The following is a 22,660-nucleotide window of genomic DNA, read 5'->3' on the forward strand; positions in this document are numbered from 1 at the left end:
CACGGATGCCCCACTCGCACTATCATTTTCTATGTTCAGTGGACCGTGAAATTGGGGTAAGAACTCTAATTTGACATTAAAATTAGAAAGATCATACCATAAGGAACATATATACTAAGTTTCAGGTTGATTGGACTTTAACTTCATCAAAAACTACCTCGACCAAAAACTTTAACCTGAAACCTCGCCTGAAACAGGACGAACGAACGGACGAACGAACGGAGGCACAGACCAGAAAACATAATGCCCCTCTACTATCGTAGGTGGGGCATAAAAAGAAGACAGAAAAAAAGACACCCCTCCGAGACGAGCCTTACATGCACTGTTATTACCCAAGGTTAATTTTACGGCGGCTCATTTTATTTTGGCTTAGAAATAAACATAATTGACAAGTTTCCTTCCCCTGCATTCTCGATCCCACATGTAAATAACACGGTGATTTCAAAAAGACATTGATACATCATTACAACACTTGCCGTCAGTATTTGAATATATTGATTAAGAAGGTATAGAAGATTAATGCACGCACACTATTATCCACCACTGGCCTAAATAGTTAGTCCGCAAACAACGAGGGTCATAAAAACCCAGCACTTTGAACACAGCCACCGGCATGGTGTGAATCTGAAAGCTTCCCATTTCTACCCATAGAAAACTTTTGCCTTTCATTTATCAAAAATGAAATATGTTGATATTAATGGTATATAAGAATTATTGGGGAATTCAAACCATTCCTATTGTAAGTGATAAAACTAAATTTATATCATTGTATATCAGGGTGATTGAAATGAGGAAAAAAAAGGGGGAATCAGGAGTTCAGGGCCCCCTGTTTGGGAAAAGAATTGGTTGATTATATATGGAATCACTGAGTCATGGCAGGAGCAGGCCCCTCTTAGGCAGTCGGTGGGCCCCACTTATGAAAAATTCTGGATCCACCACTGTGGTCATGGTGGTCTTCAGTTGTATTATCTTAAAAAAAAAAAATTACACCTGTATAGTGTATATTCTTTAGTGTAAATCAAGGGAAAATACTGTGAACTATCTGTGCATTGGGGCTTATTAAAAGGTATTTCGGGGGGAAGAAAGAAGGGAGGGTGAGTCCATGGGAGGTAATCCCCACCCCTTTCAATTTGAGAATATATATGCTATTATCTTGTAAACGGTCCAGATCCCCATCCCTAAACCATATATATTCTTGAATGGGACGATAAAACAAATCAAATGAAATTAAAAGGAGGTCTTTGGGGGTTACCCCACTCTGTTCAATTTGAGAATGTGCTATTATCTTGTGAACGATCCAGATCCCCACCCCTAAACCATATATATTCTTGTCGGGGACAATAAAATTAATAATGAAATAAAATAAAAGTGAAGTCCCACCCCCTCTAGTTTGAAAACTTGTAAACGGTCAAGATCCCCACCCCTAAACCATATTTATATATTCTTGTATAGAACAATAAAACAAATCAAAGGAAATATAGGGAGAGTCCATGGGGTTCACCCCCACCCCCACATGTTTGAGAAACTTTTAAATGGTTGAGATCCCCTGTCATCCAGTGGTTAGGTGAAAAAATTTCAGGATCCCAGATCCCCACCGTCAAACCATATATATTCTTGTATGAGACAATAAAACAAATCAAATGAATATAGGATCATCCCCTTTGTCTTGGGTTGGGAACCCCCCTTTTTAAAATGGCTGGATCCGCCCCGGCATACCATCTAGCTAGCTATAAAGGCTTTAAAAATATGAAATCAAACAAGGAAATTAACAGTGTAGGCAACTGTTTTGAATTTAAAAAAAAAGTCTTTTACATATATATAACAATGTTAAATTTTTTGTGCATTTATTTTTGCTTATCGTATTTTCAATAATAGACAAAATTGCATGATTGAATATTGTAATTTAAGAAAAATCAGCATACATGATATAAAATGGGAAGTGGAAACTGGGAATTTGACAAAGAGACAACAACCCAATCAAAGAGCAGACAACGGCCGAAGGTCACCTATGGGTCTTCAATGCAGTGAGAAAAATTCGGCACTGGTCTTCAGCTCATAAATATGTATCAGAAATGAAAACGAGATACAGCTTTCAGTTGTATTAATAAAAACCTCACAATAAGTTCTGAATATCAGAATATACAGTATTGCAAGATTCTCTCAAAATGTACACATAGAGCTGAAAAACTGTCAGTGACTGTAAAATTAATCATGCTTACATTAAAGTCCATGGAGTCCATCTTAATATGCATACTCTCGTACAAAGGAATATAAGTATGCAATAGACATCAAGTTTTCAAAAATAAGAGTATCTATGCCATTAATTTACGACAAGATCTTAATCAAGTAATAATTTCGGTTTGTTTAAATATTTCGGAGGTTAGTATGACCTCCTCTTTGGTGATGATGTTTTCGTTTTAAAGTTTGGAAAATTGTTTGTACATGTACCAACAAAAATAAAAACACAAATTCAATCTAGAATTATGTTTTTATCATTTTTGTCGAGCCTGCAACTTTTGTTGCAGAAAGCTCGACATAGGGATAGTGATCCGGCGGCGGCGGCGGCGGTGTTAGCTAACTTCTTAAAAGCTTTATATTTTAGAAGGTGGAAGACCTGGATGCTTCATACTTTGTATATAGATGCCTCATGTTACGAAGTTTCCGTCAGTCACATGTCCAATGTCCTTGACCTCATTTTCATGGTTCAGTGACCACTTGAAAAAAAAGTTCAAATTTTTTGTAATGTTGAATTCTCTCTTATTATAAGTAATAGGATAACTATATTTCATATGTGCGTACCTTACAAGGTCGTCATGTCTGTCAGACAGTTTTCACTTGACCTCGACCTCATTTCATGGATCAGTGAACAAGGTTAAGTTTTGGTGGTCAAGTCCATATCTCAGATACTATAAGCAATTGGGCTAGTATATTCGGTGTATGGAAAGACTGTAAGGTGTACATGTCCAACTGGCAGGTGTCATCTGACCTTGACCTCATTTTCATGGTTCAGTGGTTATAGTTAAATTTTTGTGTTTTGGTCTGTTTTTCTCATACTATATGCAATAGGTCTACTATATTTGTTGTATGGAATGATTGTAAGGTGTACATGTCTAGCGGGCAGATGTCATGTGACATTGACCTCATTTTCATGGTTCAGTGGTCAGTGTTAAGTTTTTGAGTTTTGGTCTTTTTATCTAATACTCTATGCTATAGGTCAACTATATTTGGTGTATGGAAATATTTTATGATCTTTATGTCAGTCGCGCAGGTTTTATTTGACTGTGACCTCATTTTCACGGTTCATTGCACAGTGTTAAGTTTTTGTGTTTTGGTCTATTTTTCACTATTACTGGTAGTAATTAATATAATAGGTCAACTATATATGTTGTATAGAAGCATTGTTAGCTGTACATGTCTGCCTGGCATGGTTCATCTGACCTTGACCTCATTTTCAAGGTTCATTGGTCTTTGTTTAGTTATCTTGGTTAATGTTAAGTTTATGTGACTTAACTTAATGGTTAGGAATATCAACATAATATCAATGATTAGTAAAGAAGGCGAGACATTTCAGCGTGTGCACTCTTGTTTTATGTTTAGGTTGTCAGCAAGATGAAAAGGACAAGTATGCAGTTCAAAATTCAAAATGTGGATAAGTTGAGGTTCTAGGTCTTACCTTTGCAGATTTTCATATTTTGCATGAATGAATTCAAAGGTTATATGATGGACAGCAGAGAAAGAAAAAAACAACTTTTCAATTATCCTGCTCCTGGATAAATGTAAAACATCTTGTTTTTCGGTAAGTTTTATGCTCTGTTTTGATAGTGTTAGTGCATTCATCTTTCCAGTCTTTCCTCTAAATTGTAAGTTTTTGGTGAGTGTTCACCATGAATTTCAGTAAGTAACTTGTGGATTTACATGTATATACACAAAATTTAGTACTAATATTAATGGGATTTTAGCATGACATCCTGCCAAATGCTTGTTAATCATGTTTATGTTCCAGAACAAACAAGTATTTGGACTGTACGCATACAGTCTGCCCAATTTTAAGAAGTTGGTCAAGTTTATTACAAACAAATGTACAGTACAGATCAACATAACGGAAATCTTTAATAGATTAATACAAAAAGTTTAATTGCAGTTAAAATAAAAACACAGGTTTGGTTGAGCTGGTACCAGACAGTACAAGTATACTTAAATGGTCTGACTGTACACATATGGTGGGACTGTAAGTTCTGGACCATAAAAGTAAGATCCGAATACTGATATGGTCTGGAACATTTATACATGTCTTAAAATTAATATCAAACACATTGGTGTTTTTGAACTTGGTAATAAGTTATGTGATAGAACTATAATGTTTTGGGATATCAAAATCAAAAATATCCCATTTTTACTTTTAATAAAGAAGAAGATTATTGATGTATGTTTAAATGTATATTAAAATGAGACAGCAAGCCAACAACACAAAAAAAAAGGATAAAACATACATATTTTGTTTGTATCAATGTTATAATTTCCAATATGTTCAAGGTATTTTTTCATTGAAATAAAACACAAATTGAAATCTGTCTGAACTTCAAAAGCTTAAAGAAATATTGTTTCTGTTGTCTGCATTTTGTATAATATATTGCAAATTCTTGTGAATAATGGAATTATAGTTGTCTAAAGTTTTAACTTTTAACATTGATCTTTATACTGTAAAATTTCATAAATTATTGCGTGCATTTATTATTGCGATTCTGTCATTTTAGACTTAAATGCGATTTTAAATTTTACGATTTTGAAAAATCCTGTTTAATCCATATAAAATATTTCATAATACGAGTTTAAATTATTGCGTTTACAACTCCGTTGCATTTTTCGCAATAAAAAAAAACTTGCATTAATTCCGAATTTACAGTATATATATATATTATGTATATAACTTGGGAAAATACCCAAATTTTATAAAGAAGAATAAATTAATTGATTGTTATATGGTATTAGAATAGGAAGATGTGGTATATTGCTAATTTGACAACCCTCCATCAGAGACCAAAGGATGTAGGCCGTTAGCAACTGATGACACTGGACAACCTTTAACAATCAGTAAAATCCATACCGCATAGCTATTTTTATTGAAAATCATATTATTGCTACATGTATGAAAACAATTTTGTATAATCCATTACTTTAGATTTTATTGGTTCTTTTTCAGAAGGATTGATATTCACCACCTAAAATAAATGGAGAAAACATAGAAACAAGACCAGAATAAATTCAAAGAAAAAAGTTGGATCAGTTATTATTTTCATCACTCAGTCAATGATTTGAAGTTCTTTTAAATTCAAAAAAATATTGAAACCACAATAATGTCAAAGTTCTGTGCTGAATGTCCAAAAAGTGGACTATACCATCAAACAATGCTGGATGATAAGAAACTATTAATGTTTTGTGTTGAGGGATATTGTGAAAAAAATAGATTTACTTAAATAGCTACTAGTATGTTAAGAATAACAATAGAGTTTTTATTGATTTCAAATGGCAAATAATTGTGTTTCAAGAAAGTATTCTATAATTCATGAATAAACATATATTGATACTTACATTATCTGCTTTGTTGTTTAAAAGTTTAGTTTTGAACAGTTAAAGATCAATATGCTAAATTAACATTTCCCAAGAAAAAAAGATATTCAATTAAAAAGATTCATCTTATAATAATTTACTACCAAATAGAATACATTGTAACATACACATTACTGTTTATTTATATCTATATATTTACAATTAGAATCCCATAGGATTTTAATTTGTCCCATGGGATATTAAAAATCCCATGGGATAATAAAAATCCCATGGGATTTATTTTGTCCCATGGGACAACAAATATCCCATGGGACTACAATAATCCCATGGGATTTAACCAAAATCCCATGGGATAATGGTAAATCCCATGGGATTTTGCCCTGTCCCATGGGATATTGAAAATCCCATGTTTTTATAATTCAAATTGCAAAATAAATATGAAAGTAACTGTAGAAAACCAATGAAATTATTGAATCCCATGTAATTCTGCACATTTTGGTTATATACATGATATTGTAGCTCTTGTTTGAGGCGGCGGCGGATTTGCAAATGAGTGTTTTGCAAATTAAAAGTGTCCAGTGTTCTATGCTGTCTACTCCATATAGGAAACGAAATTACACATGCTTTTTGTGTACACAGAATTGTTGTTATGACAACTGACATTAAATGGAAGATGTTTGATGAATATAGACTCACTAAGTAAACTAAACAGAACGGGTATTTCATATTTCCTTCTGTGAATGTCACTTCAGCAAAAGTGTAAACAGCAAAATCAGGAATAAATATTCCGAGAGAAGTTAAGGCATCGGTCAGTGCTAGTGCTGCTAGAAGAATTGATACTGATGACAAATTCTTTTTCTTCAAAAATATGAAAACAAGCAGAACATTGACAACAGTGACATATATCGTTATGGTAAAACCAGCAAAAACTATCCAATTATCTGGAAGATGACGAGTTACTCTGCAATTATCCGAAATGTTGTGAGAAGAATTCATCATGAGACAATTATTTTGACGTGCGATAACACTAAGTTTTGTAAACAATTTAAATATATTTTAGAATTTTGTAATAAATGAAAAAAAAAGTCCATTATCTTTCCTATATCAATAATTGATGATTTTATCGATAAAGCTATATCACGAATAGACATTTTTTTCACTCAGAATAGCAGATTTAATTTATACTAATGGTACCTTGAGTAAATTACGAAGAGCTAAATAAACTTTAGAAATAGAAGGCAAATATTTATTTTGCATAGAAAGCTTTAATGTGAGGACCTTCCTAACATTATTACATATGCTGAACGTTTCAGCAGTAATTATAACTGAAATAGACAGATTATTTTTCATCGTAGAAAAAAATGGATCAGACATTAAAAAGGATAATGAAGAATGATACCGAACATTTGAATATATGAAAATACACAATGTGCATATAAGACAGAAGTTTTCAACATTTGCAAAATAGAAGGTCCACCACCTTAAAAGGTTATCAGATTTAAAAATTCAGGAAGATCTTGGTTAAAAGCAAAAGATGTTACCATCATTTAAAAGTCTTGCTTTAAACCATTTCGTTCCGATGTTCTAAAGATGACTGGAAATGCAATTTTGATAGATTGACTAATTCTAATTTTTATTAAAAAATAACTATTGTAAGAGTGACTAAGAGTAACAAAAACTGTATTGAAAGAAAAAAGGTTCATGTAGCAATCAACCATAAATACGTATTTTGCTAAATATGTTTAATATACAATTGATTGTCTTGGGATCCCGTTTGTAGTAGAGAGGAACCGGTTATATCAAAATTATTGTTGACGTCACAGTTATCTTCTAGATCGACGTTTGAGATATTTGTCGATTTCAGTAAATGATAAAAACATGAAAAAGCAATACTGAAAATTAAAATGAAATTAATTTATACGCGTGCAGATCAAGGCAGTTAACGATAATGTTTTTGGAAATGAAAAAACACACACTTTTTGTATCGGATACGAAGCTGTAGAAAAGCTTGTCTTTCTGTTTCTTTAGCTCATACACATAAATGTTATGCTGATATTCAAACATGGCTTCTACCCATACTGCTTTAAAATATTCTTTAATAGAAAATTTAACAAAAAACAATCCCAATTTGCCAAAAAATATTCTCAACAGCAATATTAAATAAGTAATGAATCATATATTTTGGCATTATGGAAATATATAAAATTTTCAACAAATCTTTTCAGTAAATCATACAGAATATTAAAGACTCAAATTTCAGAAATTTGTGTCCCCCATGCGAGTGCAAAAATACAAAACAAGACTGCCCTGCCATAAATATAAGACAGCACAAATAATTTGTGTTATACATCAAGAGCAAATGCCAAGAATGAATAAGCTTCCATTGGTTGTGAATATATATGTGTTTGGTGTCTATTGTTTTATGTTAATTGTTATTGGTGCTTCGGACTAATCTATTGAGTTGAGCCATTTTTAACTTATTTTTTTTAGTTTCTTTTGATGTTATACTGCTACACCACTGTCTCAGGTCTCAAAAAACTAATCCTTCCCATTTTCTCTCTCACCAAACAACAACAAACAAACGAACAAACAAACAAAAAAGAAAAGAAAAAGCGAAAAAAATACAATTTTGCACTTTTACTTGTAATAACAATTATACATGTAAATACTATTTTGCATGCTTCTATAGTTAAAGTTATAACATTATTAGTTGAATAGTGTGACAACTTTACTCATCCGACATACCAGGATAACAGTTGTGTACGCCAAACGCTGGATAAAAACCCTTGCACAATAAAGAATGAAGTTGAAGATCATTGAGAAAACAAACTCCTGAAAGGATATGCAAAATACAGCCAAGGTAATCTATACCTGGGTTAGAAGATCCTTAATATTTCAAAAGATTCAAAATTTTATAATAATACATGTATACATGATTATGACCAAATAAATGATAACAAATTCTAATTAAAAAAAATACATCTTTAAAGGGGTAGGTCCGGAAAGGACCGATTTTGGCCTCAAATTTCAGGTTCATCTGACAAAAGATTTTGACCACTTTTTAACGGTGTTGACATGAATATCAATTATATGGTCATTTTCATAAATTTTCTGTTTACAAAACTTTGAATTTTTCGAAATACTAAGGATTTTCTCAACCCAGGAGTAGATTACCTAAGCCGTATTTGGCACAACTTTTTGGAATTTTGGATCCTCAAAGCTCTTCAACTTTGTATTTATTTGTCTTTTTAACTATTTTGATTTGAGCGTTACTGATGAGTCTTATGTAGACGAAACGCGCGTCAGCGTATAAAATTATAATTATGGTACTTTTGTTTACTATTTAAACACATAAGTGTTGTTGTAAAGTCTGCTTACTAGATGTATAGTAAAGCGCGCCGCTCGATTGAAACGTCACTATAGTTGACGTACTTCCTTTAGCTTTCATTACATTATCAAACTAGCAAGACGTCTGTTATTTTACTTCATGCCATTGTACGAAATCTTACCCACTATACGCAATAAGTGTCTATTTTATTTGAATCAATTAGTTTATTTGAAAGATTTGAATTGATTTAGTCATTATAAACGATCCGATTCAAGCTCAAATATGAAAAATCAACCAAATATGCCAAAAAATGTCACTTTTCGGATGGTTTTTGTCAAAAAAAAGAAAGTGGCCGCATCCGTGTTCATCCTCAACCTTTATATATGTTATGTATTATCATAAAATACAACTTCCATTTCAATATCAGGGATGAACACGAATGCGGCCACTTTCGTTTTACACGAAAACCGTCTAAAATTTAACTAAAATGCTAGAATTTTGAAGAATTCAGTAATTTAGCATGACCTTAAGGTGCCAGTACCCAATATATGTTCATTGTATAGTCAAAAATAGCCCATATTTATGTAGCAGAAGCACTCTTCTGTTTAATAAATAACTAAAAGTTTACATTTTATCAATTTTGTGAAACTGCTATATTTTGGGGCCAAAAAGGGCCTACTGGACCTTCTCCTTTCAAGCTAACTTTGCAGATGAACATCTTATACAAAACGGTATATTTGATGTCAATGTATAATATTTAAAACTCAATGTGTTAATATAACAGACTTTATTATCTACCGGTTTGAGTGAAAAATCAACTGGATAAAAATAGCCATGTATCTTTACTGAAACAACACTGAATCAAAAGTATGTGACGTAAATCGTATTTATTAACCATTAAGGCATTTGTGTTTTGGAACCACTATACATCTCCTTCCGATCTCCCACTAATCAACGTGGATGCGACATCAGTTACCTGAAAAGAGATGATAACGATAATGTTGAAAAGTTAGTAAAGTTGTGATTTTCCGATTATATTTTTGACTAGCAGGTCGAACAACTGATGTTCTTTAACCCTTCTGACTGCCATAAGCGATTGCCAAATAAATTGATCGCATGGTGTAACAAAATGGATCCCTATATTAACCAAGTAGAAAACAATAAACTTGCGGCACAGATGGTAAACCACTACATGAGGTGCTAAATATTTTACATCATATCCGGATTATGACAATTAATGTTTCTTTAGTGATGTTAGGGATCGAAAAGTATCTGGAAGGCCATTTAATTGAGTTCAATTTAGGTTAGACTTGAATTTTAAAGAGTCCAAATATGATGAACGGATTATATTAACCAGAGGAAATATATAATACAAGCCCAAATGAAATAAATATAAACAAGACTAAATTGAAAACAACGTTCAAATCTATGACTGCGTTGGATAAAAACCGCAATTTTTATACCTGTGCAAGTAACAAATTTCGTTGTAGAAGGGTCTAAATACAGCACAAACAACATTTCCTAAAAGACCAAAAGAGTGAAAAATATATTTTTTAACAAAACGCATTTGACTAACAGGTCGAACAACTGATATTCTTAAACCCTGCTGACTGTCATTGGCGATTGCCAAATAAATTGATCACAATATATATATGTGTGTGTGAGAATTTTCAGATTTAGTCTTTACACTTTACCGTGGAAAAAAGATAAAAAAAACAAAAAACTATCGCTTTCGTTCTGATTATTGTTTCACAACATGTGGATTTGTATTTGAAACTGGCAAATTTTGTATACAAAAAATTTCACTACGTTATCAGAAAGATGAGTTTGGTTTTGACCGAAGCGGTCGGGGGAATATACACGACAGTCAATCCTCTTACGTATTTTTTTTAAAGTGATATGCATTTGTTACTAGTAAACAATTAGTGATAGAGAACTAGGGTCTTCGGATTTAAGGTCATTGGTTCAAAACATAATAAACACATTAGTCAAAGTCATATTCTAAATTTTGATTTTGGCTTATTTTCACTTATTTCAAAAACCCTACAAGATATTGACAACATTTTTTTAGTTGATTGTGAGTTGTGACATGTCGTAACGCATACATTTTGGTTGAAAGGATATACGTTTTCATTTAACGTGAATTTTTCCCCTGTTATTTTTAATATTACTTGCGTGATGATTTGACTCATTAACCATATGTGATAATTTAAGATCTAGGGTTGTTTGATTTGGTTTGATTAGGTTAAAAGTCACATGATCTTGAAAAATCCAAACGGAAGTGACCTTGTGTAAACAGGAAGAATGAATTTCTTTTCATTTGTTTATTCAATTTAAAAGTATATAGAATCATATATTTTAGGAATCAGTGTCAAGCGAAATATCAAATAAAAACGGAAATGCCATTTTTCAAACCGGAAGTAAGAAATTATCTCCCTTATTTCAAACAAAAGTGTAAAGAAAGCATTATTTTTAAGAATCAGCGTACACTGAAAATGACATTTTAAAACCATATTTGATTTGAACGATATTGAATATTGATTTAATTTCTGATTGTTTCATTTTATTTTTGACTTACCCATCTATGAATGGACGCTGCTGCCACGTTAACATTCCTTGTTTGTTTGTAGGTGTACCTCTCAATGACGACTTGCGCATGCCTGACATCTTCTATTGACAACGATGACGCAATGTTATCTTTTTTCAATTGTATTTTGTGCTTTGTATCACGTGCGAGGGTTGGTAGATCATCTTTGTTCTGTCAGATTAAATGAAAATTAGAATAAAAAATGAATTAATATAGAAAGATAATCTCATGTTGGCAGCTCTTTAATAAAGAATCAAATAGATATCTGTGTTTATTTTATGTATATAATTAATAAGTTCATCGTAAATTATTGTAAATTCGTCAACAGATTAGAAGAAGTTTACGTTTTCTTTGAAAGAAAAAAAAAACATTTGGACAATAATGAATCAGTATGTTTTACCTCGATTGGTTTTGGTTTGTTCCCAAACAAAACCGATAAAGCAACCAATGTGTTAACCACCGTTTCATTTGTGACATGCGCATGATTAAATTCCCCAACAGCTGCAAGGATATCCGGTAACTATTGTGTAAATCCTTCAAGATTTCTTAATTGAAAAGCATATTCTTCCAAATGTTGAACACTTTCTGTAAATATTCTGATATATTGTGACTGTTGTATTTTGAGAATAGTCGTTTCAGTTGTTAATAAATGTCTCCTCATATAAGCATCATGGATATCTGTAATACCAATAAAGATACCATACATTATTCACATAACTAGGATCGCTGCATTTTGCATAAAGCTTGAAATGATCATATATATTTTCTTTTAATTAACCAATTGAAATATTGGCGTGGCTTTGATTACGTAACATGTCAAACTATTTCAGAAAAAAATATTTAAAATGAATGTTACTTTTGCATTGTAGTCAGAATTAGAGAACTGTTTCAGAGATTTCAAAAATATTTTTTATAATCGAGTGAACAGTTATTTTAAAATTGATTTAAGTTCAAATCGTGAAAAAAGATCGGATTTTTATCAGGCCTTGTTAATGACTCCTGTCGACCACATGTAAGGCCATTGATTGATGCTTCGGGTGTATGAGAATATCTTTGGGCGGTGCCAGTAGCCTGCTATAACTAGTATACTATATTATTATCTAGAGATAAAAAAAAGTCCATTTGCCTTTTTGTAAGTTTTTAATGACAATACGATTAACAAAAACCTAATAGGGTTGTCCTGCGTTTTCTGGAATTCAAAGTTACCTTTTTTGATCTTTAAAACTTCGACTTTCCTATGAGCGTTTTCAATGTCAGAGTCTGTTTCTGGAATTTTCTCTTTTATACATCTGCTAATTCCTTGCTCTATTTTCTCTATTTCCGAGAATTTACTATTCTCAATACATGACAACAGATTTTGTCTGGCCAGACGCTTGTTAGTTTTCTATAAAATAAAATGGATAGTATTTTGTATATTTTATTTGCTTTTCCGACAAAATTTATATAGCACTTCAACGATCAATCTCAATAAAATGTTAAAAAATTGTTGAAGTTCCAAGTTGACCAAAAATTATAAGATTATTGGTTAGACCAACCCGGATGATAATGGATGATAATGAACTAATGACGACCTCGATACCGACGACGACGACGATGGTGATGACAATGATGATAATGATTGTGTCGACGATGACGTTGATGATGTACAATAAAAATCGATAAAAAAATTTGGCACAACTTTTTCGAATTTTTAATCCTCAATGCTCTTCAACTTTGTACTTGTTTGGCTTTATAAATATTTTGATATGAGCGTCACTGATGAGTCTTATGTAGACGAAACGCGCGTCTGGCGTACTAAGTTATAATCCTGGTACCTATGATAGCTAATTAGAGATACTAACCTCATAAGTGAATTTATAAGATGTAGTGATAAAGTAGTTACAAACAACACTCATGCTACTAGTATTACTTCCGGTAAAAATCTTCAGTCCATAATCTCCTTCTCTGACAACTTTTGTAATTATTTTAAGTTCTGTTTTTTCAATTATAGTTGTAACGTCACTTTGTTGTAAGAGTAATCCTTCCGAATCTGCATTAACTAATTCCGTCTTTACCTTCAGAGATTTAGAAACTTCACTATCTAGGAGGAAACTCATTCTAATAGGTTTGCTTTTTTCTGTTGTAACAAGACCATTTTGGTGAGATGGTAGGAGCAGTCCTGCTTTTTCACATGTCTGACCTGGACCAAATCCTAATAGACCAGGATCAAATGGTGTTAATCGGCAGTCCTTTGATTTTTCGGTGCAAGTTATTTGAAATTCACATAATAAGGTCAAGTGTTGATATTCAGGAGCACCGTTAATAATGATTTTATAGATTCCTTCTATTGGAAATTGAATATGGAAATTCCATTCGGAACCGTTTCTTATTTTCGCAACCAACCGTGGCATGTTTTCTGCTTTCAGCATTTTGTTTTCTTCATCCACATCAGAACTCCCCTCTTTAATCAAAAACTCATAATCCATATTCAATTCGTTTGCTGTGACTTTTGGGGCTTGAAAAGTTATAGCTGTTGCATTTCCTGTAGTTTTCAGGGCGCATGCATTTACACTTAATAGTTTCATACCTAATTCCCAGAAAGCAGGGCGTAAATAAGCTTGGTCAAAAAATTGTTCTCTTGTAATTGGCTTTTGTACTAGCTGCCACTTTTTATCATCCGGGTGGCATTCATAAAGAAAATGGATAGGGTCTGGCATGATATATTGTTCTTGAAAAGCATTCTGCACCACCCCAGAATCTGCTTTTTGTCGTTTTACGACTGATTTTCCACCTTTTTCCAATTTAATCCAGCCTCCTGCTTTTAACCCAACCACTGCCCGACAAACCCAATATGGATGAATGATATGCCACGAGTCGTTTAAATAAACTGCGGTCCATTGACTGCGTCTGTTGTCTCTGTCTCCGGGTTGGTAATTTCCAGCCTTACACACACCGTGTATTTGTGCACACTTGATATTCGATTTCCTACGAATCAAAGTAATGTTAAAACTTACATGTTGACAAATATTTACAAACGTAAAGAACAAATATTCTGTGAATTAAAGTAGTTTCGAGGTAAAATTATGATTTAGGCATTTAGTTTGGTGGACAAGGATTTAATTTTTAGTTGTAATTGTCTTGGGACTAGTTTTTCAGTACATGAAACTGCGGGTACTCTGTACGTACTATGTCATTTCGTTAATGTTTATCTTCTTGCCAATTGTACTAATCAAGCCATTTCCAACTGTGTTAACATGTTATGCTTATGTTGTGCTGTTACACCATTGTTCCAGTTTACGGAAGGGTTGACCCCTCATGTATATTTGTAACCCCGCCACATTCTATATAGGCCTGTTTAAATTGTGGGTTGGAATCGGTCATATTTTTTTTGTTTTTAATGTTTTGGTCATAACTATTAAGGCCGTTGGTTTTTCGGTTAAATTGTTTCATATTTTCTCATGTCTCGGCTCTTTATTACTGACAATATATACGGTTACGTGTTTTGCTAATCGTTTTAAGTGGTTCTATTCCCTATACTAGTACTAGTAGTTATTAAAATCCAAGTCATTTAGAATCTAACGTATTGGCATTCGTACTCTGAATAATAAGCAATAACCAATAACTATGAAATAATTTTGGAAGAAACCAATATTGACACGAGCAGATATCTTATGTGACAAAGAAGCTTGTTTAAAAAAGATATTTTGATACATTGGAAGATGTTTAGCGGATGTGGTCGTTTCAATGGATAACGCATTTGTATTCAAATCGACAACGTTAATCCTGGTAAATAGATATAAGAAGATGTGGTATGAGTACCAATGAAACAACTCTCCATCCAAGTCACAATTTGTAAATAAAGTAAACAGTTATAAGTCAAATCACGGCCTTCGTGACGGAGCCTTGGCTCACACCGAACAGCAAGCTATAAAGGGCCCCAAAATTACTAGACGTGTAAAAACCATTCAAACAGGAAAACCAACAGTCTAAATTAAATCTCTATATATATATATATATATATAAACAAAGAACGAGAAACGCATATGAACCAAATCAACAAACGACAACTACTAAACATCAGGTTCCTGGTTAATCTACATTTGATATGTGACTTAAATGCGATAAAAAAAGAAGTAAGATGTGTTTCTTTCATTTATACTTGTTTTAACTGGTAATTAAAGGGATAAATAGTTCAACATTTTATATTACTCAAACTGGAACAATTACTTTCAAGTCTTGTTGGTCAGATCATTGTCAAATATGGCTAGTTATTATAAATTATATGATTATAAATATGAGGCATAGTTACCCTTAGAACTGTTTGGGCTGCCAACTAAAGTCCTCTTTAGTAAAAAAAAATATACTTTCGAATTTTGTGATCTTTCGTGTTCACAAAACCAACAAAAGTTCTATATTTATAAAGTGTTATGTTGACTATGATTTGAATTAAAGTGTGAAACAATGAATCTTAACTTCGTACTTTATTTTGCCTTTTAAACCTTTTGGATTCGAGCGTCACTGATGAGTCTTTTGTAGACGAAACACGCGTCTGGCGTAATTACAAAACTTAATCCTGGTATCTATGATGAGTTTATTTACCTGCAAAGTACTGTAAAAACTGTAGAATATGTAGTACGGTCCTGCCCTAGAAGACTGAGGAATCCTCTAGGAGTATCTGTTCTACCTCTCTTTGATTTGAAATTCTCGATCTTCTGATTACTTAGCCAAACAAGAAGAGCTCTAACCATCACTTCATCTCGGGATGCTTTGCCGTATAACGGCTTTTCTAAGTATGCAATTAAGTCATCGAAGCTGTTAAGTGCTGATTTCGGAGTCTACAAAATATTATAATGACGAAATTTCATGATTATAAAAACAACTCTTCATCTAGGGTTGCATCCACCCAGAATAAATTCAAAACCAGACGGTTGTATTTGCTATTTTTAAATTTCGTTTGTTGAGATTATCTCAAACATTTAATCAACCCGGACGGTTATGTCTGTTACGTTTGCATCTTTAGCCTCTTTAGGTTCCGTAGGTTATCAATATATTTCACGTTCTGAAAAGTTGTTGATACTCAAACGATTGTGTCTGCTACATGTACCTATAGGATTCAGTTAAAGGTAATTATTTCAAATCTGACGTTTATTTCTGATATTTCTAAGGTTCCATTTGTGATGATTATCTCAAACGTTGACATGATTTATTTTATTGTGTGGATTACAGTTTGATCTTTACTGTACCAAATAAAATACACGAGTCAAATAGCATGTAATATAGAATATAATGGAAGTACCTCAAGGTTGAAATAGTTAAAAATAAGAATGTGTCCGTAGTACACGGATGCCCAACTCGCATTTTCTATGTTCAGTGATCTTCAGTGGACCGTGAAATAGGGGTCAAAACTCTTATTTGGCATTAAAATTAGAACGACCATATCATAGAGAACATGGTGTACTAAGTTTCAAGTTGATTGGAATTCAACTTCATCAAGAACTATCTTGATCGTCAACTTTAACCTGAGGAGGGACAGACGGGCGAACGAACGGACGTACTGACGAACGGACACACAGACCAAAAAACATAAAGCCCATAAATGGGGCATACAAAGATATGATTATTACCTTTTTAGCATGTTTGTCAAGTTCGGCTTTAGTCATCGGCAACGTGTGACTCCTGCCTGCAGATTCACTTCCTGTGTTAGGATTCGGATCAGCAAAAAGTGTGGCCCCTCTTTTTAAACTCTTGTCTGTTATATTATAAACAACTCTAGGGTCAGGGTAGCCATCTTCTTCAGGTGGAATCCTTACCTAGGATTTAACATTGGTAATAGTATCTCATTTAATGTCGACTATACTAGTCAACAAAACAAACGATACAAGGAAATATTTTATATATGTATGATGAAATTGGATATACTGTACAACAGAATGTTATTTTCTTATCTAACCTTTGATTTTCAGGCAAATGTGCGATTTTTTAAAATCTTTATTACTTTCAAAAGATCCTATTTTACCCAAATATTCAAAATGGATATCAGAACTTAAAACTTTTAACTTAAGCATAGTCTACTAAAGAATTTGAATGCATTTGCTGATATTTGAATACTTTATTCTTATCTTCGAATTCAAAGTAAGTGCCGACTTTTGTCATACACATTCAGAACATAATATTTAGCTTTACCCCCTAAATGAAAATTTCGGTAAAATCTGAAATAGCCAAAAATTAAAATAAGTGTGAAAAGGGCAAACAGAAATCTTATTTTATCAACATTATGCAATATTTTTAGGTACATGTGCGAAGATAACCAGCACCAAACATTCCAAGAAGTTTTACGAGTAGAAATAATTACCTCGTCAGAATCATTCTCAAAAGGTATGAATTTTGAATTTGGCTTTGTACACGCACTTCCCATCTGGAAAAAAGTTAGTAATGAAAAAGAGTAAGAAGATTCATATTTTTATAATAAAAAAACCAAAAAAAACCTGAGCAACACGAACTTCTTTAACCAAAGATTCTGCAGATGGGTAGGCATATCATGCTTTACTAGTGGCACCCGTCGTATGGCTAATTACAAATTACAAGTTATTGAAAAGTTCCATTCCGTGGTAGAGAGAACGAGATTTGGCTACGACCGTTCCGTGATCATGATATGTTTTACATACTAGTACTTTAAAGACAGGTAATCTACTGATGCCGTTCATTTCACTGTATTGTATGAAAAACTGTTTTATCTATGTTCCGGACCATATGAGTATTTGGACCATACGCGTATGGTCATGACCATATGCGTATACTCATATGGTCCGACCATACGCGTATGGTCCGACCGTACGCGTATGGTCGGACCATATGAGTATAATACTCGTTTGGTTATCAACGGGCCGGACCATATGAGTATTTGGACCATATAGGTATTTTTTTTCAAATTACATTATAAACGTATCAATACAAAAACTATCTAAAAAGCAATGATGGTAACATGAAATGTATTAATTTTAAAATTCAAAGACTACGTGAAAATTAAATATTGATGCCCTAGTTAGTTTTCATCGCTAATTATATTCTTGCATGTAGGCTTGAGGTGACAGTTACTTTCACACGGTATGATAGCTTTTTTGCATTTACTAGTCCTTGTTGTGCTGGATCCTTTTTCATTTACATCTTTTGTTTGCGAATGAAAAGTTAGCATTTTTGCAGCTGCGTACAGTCATACCGAGGTCTTGGGTCATTCCGATATATCTTCTATGTTTTAAGAAGCACTAGATCTCAAATATCGTAACACGACTGCAATACACCATATTCACAAGACAACTTAAATAAAATGTGTTACTTTCAATTGACTTAAATTCTTGTGTAACAGTTCATTAAGAAATTTTTTGAAATATTTTTTTAAGTCGACATAATGCCATTCACTCGTTATAACAAATCGGTAATAACCATCGGTAATGACCATCGGCAATGACCATTGGTATGCCCGCGTCACACTGTCCCGATTTTTATATACGATGGACACCCGAATGCGAAAATTGTAAGTTCGTACCGATCTCGTTAAAATTCCAAAAAGTGACCGAAGCAAGTACGATGAATAACGAAGTCTATACGATGGTGCTGAAATTATATACGATAGCATGTATCAAATATGCATATTCAATTTACAATTTTCTGCATGTGTCATAGACGCATATACAAATATAGTGTCCACATTTGTCCCCAATATGTTACATACGAGGGGATGCCACGCTCGGCTTTGCCTTGTTTGAACTGTAAATGTACTACTCTAGTCTGAATAATCACCCATAATTATGCCCATATTTATTACTGATTTATCTTAAAGGTAAGGTGATGGGTTCGTTGATCCCTTTTATTCAAAAAGAGCTCTTTCCAGGAGAATATCATAATAATATAGACAAAAGGAAGGATGTGGCATGGGGAAAGCAACAAATGCGGCAAAATATGACATATAGACAAAAAAAATGGTTATGGAGTAAACATTCGTGTGACAACAACTCAGACAATACATAAAAAATCAGAATAATGAAGAAAACGTTGGTTAACCTATATACGTGTACCTGCAGTGTTCGTGTACGAGGCGCGTTTATGATTTTCATTATGTTACTTGATATAAAAAATTGACAAAAAATAATATTTTACTTGTAAAAGTAAATCCTGAGCCTGTTATAGCTGCTCTTCTTGTTCCATTTGAATTAATAGAGACGACGCTGTCGCCTTTCTTGTTCACATAGAATCATATGATATGAGCCACATGTTTTGTGAACGTCTTTCTTAACTGTCGTATTAGACTGACCAGTGCTTACTGCGCATGGCACTTTAAATGCATTTAAGCGCGAAAATTAACTTACATTTATCTGGATTTATTGCCGTCGTAGTTCCATCTTGTCGCCTTCGTACTTTTATTCGATGGCAACACGACGGGATTACGAGGTCTTCACGAAGTCGTGTTGCCACCGCAAGACCATCGGGTAGCTTCGCGATTCATTCGTGTGGACATCGTAATGTCAAAACTGCCCGATGGAAACACAAATGCAATATGATGTTCAAAGATGCATTCCCGGTGACATAACGATGGTGAGGATGGTGATACGAACTCAATACGAACCCTCAACATCGGGCGAACCTTCGGGTTTTTTTTAACATGTTAAAAAATTTAGAACCCTTCCCGAAGTTGTTCCCAAAGGCTAGAAAAAGTTGCCGATGCTTCTACGATGGTCGAAGATGGCACTACGAATAGTCCGATGTGGATACGGTCAGTCCCGATTTTGAAAATTTCCATAATCGTGTTGCCATCGCCGTAAAAATCGGGACAGTGTGACGCGGGCAGTATAAAATGTGTTTATTATAGTTTTGACAAGTAAATAAAATTAACTATTTGAAACTTCTAATTTTTCTTTAGCTAATCTTTTTGTTACGATTATATAAATTAATATAAAATTACCTATATGATAGCGTCTTTTTAATGAACAGTCATACCATATGAAAAGTTGAGACGTATTTCAAGTAAACTGTAACAGAGTGTTAGTTACCCCGACCATACGCGTACGGTCGGACCATACGCGTATGGTCGGACCATATGAGTATATACCCATATGGTCATGACCATACGCGTATGGTCCAAATACTCATATGGTCCGGAACATCTACATAGTATGTGGTCTCGTGATTACGACTAGAATCAAACTTTAATAGGATATAACAGTCTAGAGATCATCATGACATATTTACTGATATTTGTTCATAGTCACTGAACTAGTATATATTTGTTTAGGGGCCAGCTGAAGGACGACTCCGGGTGCGGGAATTTCTCGCTACATTGAAGACCTGTTGGTGACTTTCTGCTGTTGTTTTTATCTTTGGTCAGGTTGTTGTCTCTTAGACACATTCCCCATTTCCACTCTCAATTTTATGATAATGCCTACATCATACGATATAAGAATGTAAAAGATTCCATGATTTAATATCAGCTTGTCAAGTTGTATATAATCCTGACATTAACAACTGAGAATACCTTTCTTATTCGTATTTACAAAATTCACTTTTTACTTGTTGAATAAACTATTACTAAAGGAGTTATGTCGCTTGAAAATATGGTGATTGATTTATTGTTTTTCCTTTACGTCCAGTGCAAATGTTTCATGTACATAGATGTTTAAAAAAAATTATGTGTGATGTTTAAAAGTAGCATACTGACAACGAAAATAACAAAAGAGAGTTGTTTAAATTACATGCATACAATATTTGAAAAAAGGGCAAACATATTTTGCAATCGCGTAATAAAACAACCTTATATTTATAACTTAATAATACAAACCGTAAGACTTGTGTGAAAGTTCCATGAAGGAAGTATCAGGTGACCCTAGCAGATATGAATGAACGATTATTTAAAACAATTGTTCACCTGATTTGGTAACAATAATTTTTTTTATGAATTATTATAAGGGTTATTTGATATCCAGATTATAACTGGCGCGTGCATCGCTTTAGTTCTTCTTTTCAAATTAAAAGATCTCTTATTTCTCTGTCACTGTAAACGATATAGTTAGCACTGATTAATTATCATTGTACTTGTTGAATATTGATATTTAAACCAGTTGTACGATCATAGTTTGCATATTTTCTTTTTTTTTTTATTTACCATGCATTTTCTATATCATTTTAGAAGTATTAAAAAAAATATAAAAACGAAAATAGGAGAGCAAATCTTCCTAGATCAAGTTATGAAAAAAAAATCATTTGTTGGAGTTAGTTGATGTCTACGGAAGCCGATAAGGGCCATTCAAAAAAAATATTTTATGTCGTATTAACGACATCGCTATATATATATAAGAATATGTATTATGATTTGCAAGAGACTAAATGACACAGAAATTAACAACTATAGCATAGGTCATCATAATACCCCCAATAATTAAAAAAGCCCCCGATTTGTCAGCTATAAAAGAGGGAGGAAAGATACCAGAGAGCTAATAATTAAATAATAACACTGTCTGCAACACAGCATTTCGGGGACTCTCCGTATGGTATCTTTTTTCCCTCTTTTATATATATGGGGCCTTTTTCTAATTATTGGGGGCATTATGATGACCTATAGTTGTTAATTTCTGTGTCATTTGTTAGTATCTTGTCAATCATAATACATATTCTTTTAGTATAGATATGTCGTTATAACGACATAGTGATTTCGTTATAACGACATGTTATGTCGAAATTACGACAAAGCGATGTCGTTATAACGACATGTTATGTCGAAATTACGACATAACGATGTCGTTTTAACGACATGTTATGTCGAAATTACGACATGCTATGTCGTAATTACGACATAATTTTTTTTTTTGAATGGCCCTTATCGGCTTCCGTAGATGTCTTCTTAAACTTCTGATTTTATTTTAAAAAAAAAACTGTTAAAAAATGGTACAGGAACCAAAAAAAAATAAAATGTCAAAAACATTTTAAAGTTACAAAGTTGACTAGCATTGAAATCTTGGAGAAGAGTAAAAAAAAATGATTGAATCACACAAACTCCCATAGGAGCGAGACCGGGTGTAGTCCGTTGCTTTTCACTTTTCTTGTCGCACATTTTGCTCACTTTACAGTATGTTTAATAAAATTGAGAATGGAAATGGGGAATGTGTCAAAGAGACAACAACCCGACCAAATAAAAAAACAACAGCAGAAGG

General features: G+C 33.1%; 1 protein-coding gene and 1 long non-coding RNA gene across 2 annotated transcripts; one reads left to right on the top strand and one right to left on the bottom strand.

The window, feature by feature from the left end:
• Nucleotides 1–200: 200 nt before the first annotated feature.
• LOC139519447 (uncharacterized) lies at nt 201–5,364 on the top strand. Its single transcript, XR_011663591.1, has 3 exons — nt 201–506; nt 3,598–3,796; nt 5,201–5,364. It is a non-coding gene; the product is annotated as an uncharacterized lncRNA (long non-coding RNA).
• Nucleotides 5,365–9,668: 4,304 nt separating this feature from the next.
• LOC139519448 (hillarin-like) lies at nt 9,669–21,348 on the bottom strand. The gene is made up of 9 exons (XM_071311550.1): nt 21,292–21,348; nt 17,815–17,877; nt 17,087–17,272; nt 16,062–16,297; nt 13,325–14,447; nt 12,690–12,867; nt 11,884–12,161; nt 11,475–11,654; nt 9,669–9,872 (listed from the first exon to the last, which is right to left on the bottom strand). The coding sequence occupies exons 2-7, from the start codon at nt 17,875–17,877 to the stop codon at nt 12,004–12,006; spliced, it is 1,944 nt and encodes a 647-aa protein (XP_071167651.1). The 5' UTR covers nt 21,292–21,348; the 3' UTR covers nt 9,669–9,872; nt 11,475–11,654; nt 11,884–12,003.
• Between the last annotated feature and the right edge of the window lie 1,312 nt (nt 21,349–22,660).

Source organism: Mytilus edulis, chromosome 4 (genome assembly GCF_963676685.1).
Source record: "Mytilus edulis chromosome 4, xbMytEdul2.2, whole genome shotgun sequence".
Classification (NCBI taxonomy): Eukaryota; Metazoa; Mollusca; class Bivalvia; order Mytilida; family Mytilidae; genus Mytilus; species Mytilus edulis.

Excerpts from the sequence above, each read along its gene's own strand:
- LOC139519448 (XM_071311550.1), bottom strand. The coding sequence starts at position 17,877 with ATGGGAAGTGCGTGTACAAAGCCAAATTCAAAATTCATACCTTTTGAG. Across the intron at positions 17,273-17,814 it reads TTGAGAATGATTCTGACGAG|GTAAGGATTCCACCTGAAGA; the intron begins GTAATTATTTCT and ends GTTAAATCCTAG. Across the intron at positions 16,298-17,086 it reads TTGACAAACATGCTAAAAAG|ACTCCGAAATCAGCACTTAA; the intron begins GTAATAATCATA and ends AATATTTTGTAG.